The sequence below is a fragment of the Python bivittatus genome, unplaced genomic scaffold (assembly GCF_059951505.1).
Source record: "Python bivittatus isolate LINGU-HERP-01145 unplaced genomic scaffold, Pbiv_v1 ctg000310_np1212, whole genome shotgun sequence".
Taxonomy (NCBI): domain Eukaryota; kingdom Metazoa; phylum Chordata; class Lepidosauria; order Squamata; family Pythonidae; genus Python; species Python bivittatus.
Genome location: NW_028277054.1, coordinates 6646550 through 6658518, shown reverse-complemented (window position 1 = coordinate 6658518; position 11969 = coordinate 6646550). Strand labels below are relative to the sequence as shown.

The 11969-nt window shown below is 43.3% G+C and overlaps 1 protein-coding gene across 2 annotated transcripts; it reads left to right on the top strand.

Moving 5' to 3' along the window:
• The first annotated feature begins 3286 nt into the window (after nt 1–3286).
• On the top strand, nt 3287–11234 carry LOC103064068 (protein NKG7). Of its 2 annotated transcripts, XM_007436822.4 has the most exons (5): nt 3287–3451; nt 6381–6633; nt 7762–7908; nt 9497–9631; nt 10619–11234. In XM_007436822.4, exons 2-5 carry the CDS (start codon nt 6444–6446, stop codon nt 10675–10677), a joined length of 531 nt encoding a protein of 176 aa, XP_007436884.1. In that variant the 5' UTR covers nt 3287–3451; nt 6381–6443; the 3' UTR covers nt 10678–11234. The 2 variants fall into 2 exon arrangements, with proteins under 2 accessions (XP_007436884.1, XP_087996098.1); XM_088139972.1 differs by lacking the exon at nt 3287–3451 and having other exon boundaries at nt 6266–6633.
• The last annotated feature ends 735 nt before the right edge of the window (nt 11235–11969 follow it).

Genomic DNA, 11969 nt, shown 5'->3' with positions numbered 1-11969 from the left:
TGAAGGCCCTGTCTGAATTTGCACACAGATTTTCAACAAGTCTTTTAGTTTTCCTGAAATAGTTAATGACTTGTGCTTTGTCCTTTGGATGGAGCAGTGGAGACATGAACAGTGCCACTTCAAGGCAACAACCCAAACCAATCTCTGCCTGGCAGGTTTCACAAAAGCTTCTCGCATCCTCCTGACGCTTGCAACCCTCGTTGGCTTCGTTGCGGCATTCTCCTTGCTCATCTCCTGCCAATGCCCAGGCCACTGCAGGGGACCGTCCAACATGCTGGTGTCCTCAGCTGCAAGCTTCGCCACTGGTAACAAAGGGTTATCCCTGGGCCACCCAACCCAAGAGCAACACAGAATAAGCAAACTTATTTCCAAAGTTCAAATACTCAGAGGGGGGAGGGGGATATGTCACAGTCATTCAATCAATGTTCAGCGTTCGTATTTGGTAAATCATATTCCCAGATTGTGTCCTAAGGTTTGTGGGTGTTCATGGAACAATAAACACCCATATACCTTCAGACATTCCACATAGGGTGACACTTTTCAAGATCTTGTATTGGCAGTGAAGATATTTGCACTGAAGATGTTTTAACTCTGCAGGTTAGATTTTTTTTAAGTGTTGTGACATTTGTAATAGGCTTTAAGTAAGACTGCACAAATTTTGGAAGCCAGAGGATGTACTTTATGGGGGATAAGCAAGGGATACATTAGGTGAAGCAATAATGCCAGTTGGGCAAGGTTGTATCCTGCAGGTGAGCAGAATTTGGATTTGCCAATGGGCTGAGGACTCTAGGAGGTGTAGTTCCAACAGATCTGGAGGGGAGGACAGTTTTAGACTTTCAGTTGGCACCCATAATGCTTTTTGCCATTCTCCTATATAGGCACCTTTGGATTTACCACTCTGGCCTTATACACAATAGATGTCACTCAAAGACAGATGAGCTCTGTTGGAACTCTTCATTTCACATGGAGTTTCTGCCTTAGCTGGCTGGTGTTCACCCTCTATGTAATGAATGGTGAGTTTTGTCCATGACTTTGGAAGCAGCCACCCTGCGCAGCAAACAGTAGCAGCTGTCTCTGATGGCATCATGGCCTCTGGAATGTCTCAGCCTTTCTGGCGAGGGCAGAAATCAGAAGACCATTTCACTGAATTTTTCCAAAAAGGACATGGAGATTTCTTCATTTGCTCAGGACAGAGAAAGCCATTTAGCTGGCTAAAATAAAGAACAAGATGCTGGCCATTTGCATTCAAGATCCTAAAGCAAACCACACTGGCACTTTTTTTTTTTTTTAATTTATACTACTACTTCTATGCCATTCTCAACTTAATGATCTGGCTAACTCTTTTTGGGAATGGCCTTCACCGTTTGTTGGGATATTGCCTCCTCCCCTCCCTCTTTTTCTTATTTTACTTATTTGTTTAGAACAGTGTTTCTCAACCTTGGCCACTCTAAGATGTGTGGACTTCAATTCCCAGAATTCCCCAGCCAGCCATTCTGGCTGGGGAATTCTGGGAGCTGAAGTCCACACATCTTAACCTTGCTAAGATTGAGAAACACTGGTTTAGAACATTTATATGGCTGCCCAACTCAACATGACTCTGGGCAGCAATCAAAGTAATTAAACAGAAATAGATAAGAGAAATAACCAACACTACTAAGGCAAACTAAAACAATTAAATGATTATCAGGATATATATATCCATATCCATATCCATAAATTTGGCTGCCCTTGCAAGTCACAGAATGATTTATCTGATTTTGGCAACCTCCACCAGCCCACTTCTGGCATTTGAGCAAACACAGGAGGATTTAAGCTGCCAAGATGGAGAATTTCGGGCAAGTTGACCATTTCAGAACATCCTACATTCCTTGCAAAGGTTTCAGGTGGCTTCTTAAGAAGCCACCCTGAGCACCTTGGAAGAAAGGTAGGATTAAACTAAATTTATGATATTTTTCCACTTTCTGGTTTGCTTCACAGGATTCTTTAGCCTGCTGATACACCTCATGTCCTTGGCATCTAGAGTTGAACAGCACATGAACCCAATCCTTCTAGAAGAGAATACAGGCCAATGCATGGCTGGAGAGCAGGCTGTGGTGGGGTTGCCAGCTGTCCCACACCATGAAATCCTTCTCCTACAGGAAAACCCTTCTCTCCCACTCAATTCAACCATCATCTAAATTCTTTAACTGAAGATTTACTGGACCAGGAGGATAGAAGAGCACAGCTGGCATCGCTCTGTTTTAATGTACATATCCCTACCACCTGTTGAAAAGCAATCTTTTTTCTTTTCCAAATCCGTTTTCCTTTTCCCTATAAATAGAACCGGCGCAACCAGATAAATATAGAGGATTATTCTGCATTTCAGAAAGTTGAAGGGAGAAAGACAGAATAATTGCTCTTCACATGGGGCATGTTCAGTTTGCAACTGTCTATGGCAAGCAGGTTTTACATGTTTTCATTTTGGTTCAGAAACCTGTATGAACACAAGAATTCAAAAATGGAAGAAATGAAAGAAGCCTTTCTTCCCTATAGACACTTCTATTCTACTATAATCATCATCTGAAACTAGTTTCAGCCACTGTGTTGAAGCATCCTGAGCTGGTTGCACTCTGAGCAAACTTGGGCTGCCACTGCTCACAAGCAAACACAAATGTATGTATGCAGTGGCTGATCATCTATTTCTCCGTGTTGACCCCACTGTGTCACTCTTTTAGCAATAATGGAATAAGGAGGGTGAACTAAAAGGGCAAGCCCATCTCTTCATGGCCATTATATTAGAAAGGGCAATGGGAAAGACCTTAGCAATCAACTTGTGACCCCTTTCCAAGGGCCATGAAACAGACAATAATCCTGTTTGATTTTCACTCCTAAAAGCTATGGACGCTCTTCCAGAAGGGAAACAAGTCTTTGAGGCTGAGGGTATAGAGGCCAGAATGACCAACTTTCAAAAACTGACTCTGCTTCTTTGCCTTTCAAGAACCTTGAGAAAAGCAAGTAGCCAAGTTGTTCCTTCCTTCACATTGGCCAGGGTCTCAAGAGCCAATTGATGCAAAGAGATGGTTCCAGTTTAAAAGACAGACAGGTATTCAAACAAGTGCCCTGAATGAGAATAAAGTTTCCTACCCAGAAGCCACAAACACCTCATTATCTCAGAAGCAAAGTGTGAAGAACAATACTAGACCTGAATAGAAAGATGTGTGAATCAAATTCAGAAAATGAGGGAAAGGAAGTGGGTAGGTGAAGCTCAAAGAGATATAGTTGAGCTTTAATATAGTTGAGACAAGCTTCCAGACAGGACCATACCTCAGCTTTCCTAACTCTTCAACCTTTACAGCTACAGTATTTGGGGGGGCTCTTTCCTCCTCTCAAATCTTCTTCCTTCAGCCTTTATTCTCCCTCAGGTTCTCCAGGTCATCACCATCCCAGAAGAGAACTCTACAAGAAGATTCAGGTAAGGATGGCAATACCCCTAGTTTTCTCTCACCTTTTCAGAGGAGGAAAAGAAAAAGGCTTGGGCACAAGGGACAATCTAAAGGTTAAAAACAGTTTTGGGGGCTGACTGACAAACATTTCTGCCCAATTCTAATGCATTCACCTCAACCATAAGGGGCAAACAGCAGTCAGGAGAAGCTTCTCCCTTCAACAGTACTGCAGCTCTAAGGAGACTAATATTAACCGTGAGATTTTTTTCAGTGGTTTTATTTTATACCTATGGAGGGTGTGCTGCCACTTGGAACTAGGGACTTACTCTGGCCCCTGGGTGCTGCCGTGCAGACCCCAGGATAAAGCTGCATGAAACCAAACTTCCATTGAGTCTTCATTTAAATTCCTTACCAAAGAGGAAATCAACTTCTCTCTAGGGATTCTTCAAGTTAGCATTTCTTATACTGAGCTTCATACAGTTTCTATCACTCATTAGCTCTGCATGTCTATCGGCTGAGGCTTAATAGAATGACTTGTATCTGTGGAAGAAAAGACCTGGTTCTTAAGCAGAGCTGGTGCAACCGTCCTTCTTCCTGTTTCTTCCATTTTCTCCCTGGGAGCACACAATACCAGTCGATAAAGTAGCACAAGAAGTCTTTTGAAACACTCACACCAACGATCACATCCAGGTTCTTGTTCTGCTTCCTTGGCTCGCCTTGCAGAGAAATAATGAGCTGAAATAATGAAAATCCACAGCAAGACGAGTTTCTCCAATTCCAAAATTAACGAGAACAGAAGCAAAGGATGGGGTTTGCTTATTTAACTTTGCCTTCTTTAAACTGGGGCTTCTGGTTGTGTTAGATTGCAAGTTCCATCCTTCACAGCCCGCATGACCATAAACTGGCCTGGTGGTAGACTTTCAATTAAAAAGAAACAGCTACTCTCCCTTCACAAAAGGGAAAAAGGAAAAGGGAATGAGAAAGAAAAAAGCAACAGGAAAGGAAATTTTCTGAGCCTGTAGAATATAAACACTATTTACCTAAATGTTGCATGCATTACAGTTTCTTTAATCAAGAAAGGTAAAAATGGGGGAACATTATCCCTGAATGAAGCAGCATGATAAAATGGGTGTACTAAAAATACCAGGATTGACTGAGTTAACTTGTGGTTTTCTGAAAAACAACACGTCTTCTGTTTCAAAATTTACCCTGTAAAAGTTTTCGACGGAATCTTTTCTTTTCTGTAGCGCAGCCCGTACCTTAGTATGAATTATTACTGGAACCCTCTTTGTGAGAGCCAGTTTGGTCTAGGGGTGAAGGCACCAGGCTAGAAAGCAGGAGACGGTGAGTTCGAGTCCCACCTGAGGCATGAAAGCCGGCTGGGTGGCTTTGGGCCTGTCCCTGTCTCTCAGCCCAACCCACCTCACAGGGTTGTTGTGGTGGGGAAAAAAGGAGGAGGAAGGAGGATTATGTATGTTCACCAGCTTGAGTTATTTATAAAAAAATAATAGAGGCGGGATAAAAATCTAAAAAATAAATGAATTATAGAAAGATGCTCAAAAATGCATAATTCCACCCATGCTGGCTGGGGAATTCTGGCAGTTAAGGCCACACAACTTAAAGTGGCCAAGCTTGAGAAACACTGCTATAGCTGATCACACCACTTGAGAAATCAACCGGGCGTTGGGTTTCAGAAGAGAGGCGTGTCCCTCCCGCCAGTCCCCATCTTCTAAACCCACACGTTCAAACTCTGAGCTGTGTGTGTAAAAAGGGTCCCGGAAGTGGCTTGAAATGAACTCCACGTTTGACTCTGCAAAAGGCTGCAAGTAACCACAGAGCCCTCGGCCCTCAGCCCACCTCCTTCCAGAGCAAGAATATTCATCGTTGCCTTTACCCTTTGCTGCTGCGGACCGCTCTGAACCCTGTTCTGGAACGACTCTGAGGCTTTAGAGGGGCTTCCATCATGTGCCCCCTCGCGTCCCTGCCATTGCCTCAACCATTTTACCATGCAGTAAAAGAAAAGAAGAAAAAGAAGCATGATGATTATAAATTAACAGGGGAATGATTGCTTCCAAGGATCCCATTCATGTCCTATCTGGAAGAAACACAATGGGGCACCCAGGGAAGGAAAAAGAGATGCTGTAAAAAGAAGATGCCAGCCAGCTTCGTTCCATCTGTGAACTCCCTTCCCCTCCCATTTCATGTGGCCTTCTAATGCAGGGGTGGGAATCCCTGGTCTGCGTGCCCCCATGTGCCACACTTTTGCAGATCCCAGAACAGTATTGGCTGAAGCCTTTGGATTTGCAAGCAAAATGATGATTTTTCAGCAGCATGACTCTTTTTTTTTTTCATTCTGTTTTGCAACTCAAGGCACAACTGAGGGACATGGGAGTAAGATTTTCTTTCCTCTCCCTCTCCCATCCAACAATGAACCTGCTTAAATGACGTTCCACCGTGGTGGGATCAGTAATGGTGCCAGCATAATCAGAATCTGAAAGGCTTTGCCCATCCAACCTCTTTCTGTTGCTTCCGGAGGGGGTGGGGTGGTCTCTCTAGGGGTTTGTTTCTGTCTTGCAAGGGGAACGTGGCAATCCACTTCCTGGTAAGCTGTTTAGACAATTAGCCTCACCAGGAAGGCATTTAGACCCAACCAGTCTTGGAACTGTTGGGGGTTTAAACTAAGCTCCTCTGGATCTAGTAACAGAGGTTGTGTGAATTTGTCTTTAAAATCAAAACAAAATCCTAGGAGGGGTTCTCTTGATCCCATCCACTCCAGTGACATCACTATGCTCTCCTGCACCAACAGAGGCAGTAAACAGTGAAAACCATACACACATACTCACACTCACATACTCACAGCTCATTGTTCTTCTAATGCTGTTCCATGTGTGTCCCGTGAGCTTCTGGGGACAAGTTGTCTCAATTTTCTCTCTGGGTTTTTTTTTTTTTTCCTTTTAGGCTTTCTCAAGGCTGGACACTAAAGCAAAGTGACGGCTGAAACTCCTTTATCTGGGCATCAAGATGCTGTGTTGCAGAATCTTCAGTGTGCTGATGGCATCCTTCAGCGCCATCCTGCTCTTGATGGCGCTCAGCACCGATTACTGGAAAGCATCTTTTTCTGCCGCAGGGACATCCCACAGTGGGCTGTGGCAGTTCTGCATGAACCTCAGACCAGCCAAAAGCCAATGCTTTGTTCTCAAGGAGACTTTTGGTAAGATTTATGGCAGGGAGGCCTTCAAATTGTTCTAAGGCTTCCTGATAGGGAGCATCAGCAAAAGCTTGTGTGTGTGTTTTAAACGTATCCCTTATTTAAAACGTTTTTACTCTGCCTCTCCTCCACAAATAAGCGAAAACATCGCTTTGTGGCAGATCCCAACAGCAACAATCACTCAGTCGCATCTTAAAACACCCACTGATTTCAAAAATAGCAAGGAAGACAATAGCACGGGGCAAAGTCTCAACAAGTGAGACTTCTCCTCAGCTCTCCATCAGACCAAACACCTCTTTGAAGCTCCTCGGCAGAGCAGCCTGACCTCCCTGCACGTCTGCATAGCTTCGTGTCCCTTGCATTGACTGCATTTATGTACTGCCAAATCAGTGGCAGACTCGAGGTGGTTTACAAAGCAATCAGTGCTAAAAACATAGATAAACCAACTTAAAGCCTCCATGGCGAATGTAAGTAAAATAGAATAACCCATTCCTAATCAGCATTAGGAAAATGTGCTAATAATGATGATAAGAAGAGTAATGGGAAAAGACTTCTGGAATGTCCAAAGGGATGGAGCAAGTCTTAATTCTAAGAGAGGCTATTCCATATGGGCCGACCAGTGACTGAAAAACATCACCCTCTGGCTACCATTTGCCTATTTCCCAGAAAGGGGTATAACTCAAGTCTTTTTCTAGGAAGAATGTACTACGGGAGAGGCCAATTCAAGTGGAACAAACCATGTAGGGTTTTATAGACCAAAACCAGCACTTTGAAGTGTATCCAGACATCTACTGGTAACCAAGACGTAATGTGCTCTTAGTGTGTAACACCCACCGGTACCGAGGCCACTACATTTTGTACCCACTGCCGTTTCTGGTCTTCAAAGGCAGGCTCATGTGGAGGAAACTGCAGTACTCTAGTGGCAAAGTGATGAGGCTACAAGCCTCTGCTGATGGCTCCCTTTCTGGAAGGGAGTTCAGAAATTTTCTGAATAATTATTCAGAAATTTTCTGAACTAGTTAGAAAATTTTCTGAGCAAGTAATCTACCGGGGGTGAGGATGCTCTGATATATTGCTGTAATAAGGGTTATAAAGAGATGTGACTTTTTGTATCTATAACTTTGCTTACAGGCTACATCACAGCTACCCGTGTGTTCCTGATTTTGGCTTCCCTGATGGCACTGGCATTACACTTCTTTCTTATTGCCACCTTCAGGCCTTCGATGTGTGGTATCCTGGGCAAGCCCTGGATTGCTTCCGTGGCTGCCTACGTGGCTGGTAGGTGTTACCAAAGGGGCGGTCCGAAACAGAATACAAGGTACCCTTTCCTGGAAGGATCTGGGTAGGTTCAAAGATGGGGAGAAAAGGCTCCTTTTTCAATGACTATTCAAAAGAGGCTTCAACTGCCTTCCCCAACAATCAGCATTAAGTTGAAGCCTTTGGTAGCAAAGCAGATATCCTGCCCCTCAATACTAACAACTAGAAGCAATTGCTGACCTGTAAAGATGCAACTTTACAGGACAGCAATTGCTTCAAGCGCCGAAGAATTGATGCCTTTGAACTGTGGTGCTGGAGAAGACTCTTAAGAGTCCCTTGAACTACTAGGAGGTCAAACCAGTCAATCTTAAAGGAAATCCACCCTGACTGCTCATTGGAAGGATTGATAATGAAGCTCAAGCTCAGATACTTTGGTCACCTAATGTGAAGAGAGGACTCTTTGGAAAAGACCTGATGCTGGGAAAGATTGAAGGCAAAAGGAGAAGGGGATGGCAGAGGATGAGATGGTTAGATAGCATCAGCAAAGCAATGAACATGAAATTGAGCAGACTCCAGGAGGCAGTGAAGGACAGGAAGGCCTGGCGCGACATGGTTCATGGGGTCACGAAGAGTCAGACATGACTTAACCACTAACAACAACAACAAAAAAGATGCAACTTAAGAGAAAAGCTTAGAAAACAAGGGTGTGATTGATCCCTAGAGGATGTTAGTAATGGGGTTGGTGGACTGCACCTGCCAAAGTTTTCCAGAGAGTGACTGCTATGGAAGAAAAAACATCCCTTCTGTCCATCCATCAGATCAAACTGCTGTCCAGGCTGAGTAAATGAAGAACCTCTGTTGTAGATCCTAAAAGGGAAAGGGCCAAAGGAAGCCAAGAACATTCCCCACCAAAGCTGGTGATAGAGGCTGATATCTTCTTTGGGGTATGTCCACTTGATGAAGGTGAAACTGGTTTCACAATCATGACTTATCCCTTCCAAAAGTCTTCAGGAGCTGAAAACGAAAGCAGACACATAAAAGATCTTTCAGAAGACGGTGACTATAATCATGTGGTTATGTTCATATAATACACTTAACCAAGGAAAGGCCAGCAAATGCTTTCCCACAACCGTCTAGGTTTAGTTAGTAGAAAACCTGGTTTTCTACGGCTTAGCATGTTTGTTTGTTTATTAAATTTTTCAACCACCCATCTCCCCCCCAATGGGGGAACTCTGGGCGATTCACAACAAACATTAAAAACATAAATATATATAAATACATAAAACGTTAATTAAAATCATTACTAAAAAGGAGAAGGAGAGTCCAAGAGGATGAAAAATCTGAAGCTGATATGTTGTATCAACTCAGCCCATTGGTTTAGTTCATGATTCAGTGGAACATGCAAACTCAGGAAACGGGCTAAGAGTGATGCGTGAATGTAGCCAAGGTGTGAGTTCAGGGCCTTAAACGTTTTGTGTCCAAAAGATGCAGATATTTTGTGTGCAATGTATGTGTAAGCCAAAGTGGGGGGGAAAAAAACCCACGGGTGAGTCAGCACAGCTCTTAATCAGTATTAACCAGCACTGATCTTCTCTCTGCTCTTTTAAAGGAATCTTCACTCTGATAGCCCTAACTGTGTATACTGCTGAAACGTGGAATGAGAACCCATCCCCTCAAATCCAGGTCACCTTTGCATGGTCTTTCTACTCTGGATGGACAGCTTTCCCCCTGTTTCTCTTGGCTGGTGAGTCTACGGGAGTGTTTCTCAAACTTGGCAACTTTAAGATGAGTGGACTTCAACTTCCAGAATTCCCCAGCCAGCATGGCTGGCTGGGGAATTCTGGGAGTTGAAGTCCACTCATCTTAAAGTCGCCAAGTTTGAGAAAGGCTGGGTCTATGGATTATGGGGGGAGGAAACAGATTGCAGGGAAGATCCAAACCATGATGGTGAAAAGAGAATCTCTGTTATTTATTTATTAAATTTTTATTCCACCCAACTTCCAGCAACTCTGGATGGTTTGTAGATAAAAACACTCAGAGCAATAATATAATCCAATGATAAACACTATATATTATAGGACAAAGGGTCATCGCCTTGGGAACAGAGGATATTTTTAAACATTTAAGTTGCTTTGACTCCCAGAGGAAATGCCTTGCACTCTTTCCTTCAGCCCAATGGATCCCTGCCATCCCTGACTTAGGAAATAATCAAGAGACCAATTAATCTTTGGCAAGCCAGTTCAGGCTCAGAGCATCTTTCACAAGGCAGGAAGCATTTGCCTTTTCAAGAGAATTGCACTCTCCACCCATTTTTTTTAAAAAAAACTTCTTTGCATTTGGTGGAAAGGAAGAATAATATACAGGTAATCCCCGGTTCAAGAATGAGTTTCCTTCCCAAGGTCTGTCCTTAAGTCGAAGTTGTATGTAAGCCAGAACAATGTTGTATAATACTGTATAAGTAGTATTGTGAAATTAAACCATTATGTATTTAACTCAAATTTTGCTACAATAGGCGCCATTCTTAACTAAGGATCATCCTTAAACCAGGTGTTCTTAACCTGGGGACTCCCTGTATTTATAGGACAGTGGGTTATCATCTTTGCACGTGCTCAACACAACCTTAGGGTTGTGTAATTCATAAACAATTATGCCTGTGTGACTTAAGGTTGGCTTTAGCATCTCAAGCTCACCCTCTTGGTTCTTTATATGCTCTCATTCTCTCACCTTGCAGGCCTATTCAACCACTTTGCCTCCTTGAACTCTCCATCTTCTGGCTATGAAAGTATATGAACATCTCAGTCAACAAGAGAGAAAGCAAAAATGTACAGAAGTGCTTTCTCTCGACAAGATGCCTCCTGCTTCTCCTGTACCAATGGATCTCGCCACCTCCAGGACATTGCTCAGCTGTACAACTTTATTGCTCACTTTCGAAACCTTTTATCTTGTCTTTTGTAGAGCGGTGGCTTGTTCACTGAAGCCAAGAATGCTTTTGATAATTAGCTTGCTTGCCAAGGAAGACTACCCAGTGGCCTACCAAATGTGTTTGGGGCAGGATTCTGGGGCATGCTCTAGGGTAGCCTTCTAAAATCTACAATTTTCAGCCCCCTTTCCTTCCATTCTATGTCTTTGTCATTGTCCAAGGGCATCATTTTTAGCAAGAGCTTCCATAATTCCTGCAGCCCGTCTACCGTTGGTTGTTTGGCTGGGCAGATGGGAGCTGTGGTCCAAAAACATCCCAAGGGTGTCAAGTTAGAGATGATTAGTCAGGAAATTGCTCAGTTCCTTGGCTAGAACCCAGAAGAATACTGCAGTTCCCAAAGTATAATCTACAGCAGTGTTTCTCAACCTCAGCGACTTTAAGATGTGTGGGCTCCAACTCCCAGAATTCCCCAGCCAGCATGCTGGCTGGGGAATTCCGGGAGTTGGAGTCCACACATCTTAAACTTGCTGAGCATGAGAAACACTGATCTACAATAATCACTCAAATGGAAATTAGGCTGCTTTTAGGGGAGAGAATTATTCATACCATAACTCAAAGGGAAATATTTCTTATTTTGAAGAGTTGGGCAGTGTAGCGAGACACATCCTGTCTGCCTGTCTGTCTATCTATCTACGTACCAACACTATCCATTAGACTGTTCTCTAGAGCTGTTCTCAACCTAGGCAACTTTAAAATATGTGGACTTAATCTCCCTGAATTCCCAGCACACTGGGGAATTCTGGGAGTTGAAGTCTACATATCTTAAAGTAGCTAGTGTTGAGAAGCACTGCTCTAGAGCACAATTTAGTACTTGCAAATCCTCTTTAGTATTTCTAAAGCAGGATTACCTCACTAGTCCTTTTCCTCTGGAATGACCTTCCTCTGTTCACGCACTTTTCAGGAAGTGTCCATATCAATTCACTGGCAAATCATTCCAGTCCAATATATTCTGATTTATGGATTTTTTGGGGTTTTTTTAAATGATGAACGCAATAGCCATGTCAGGTTGCATAGGACTGCCTTTGTATGTGTTCTGGTATCTTGAATTAAATAGTTCCTCTGTCTAAATTCTGCCTTTTATTTCTACACGTTGAACAACCCA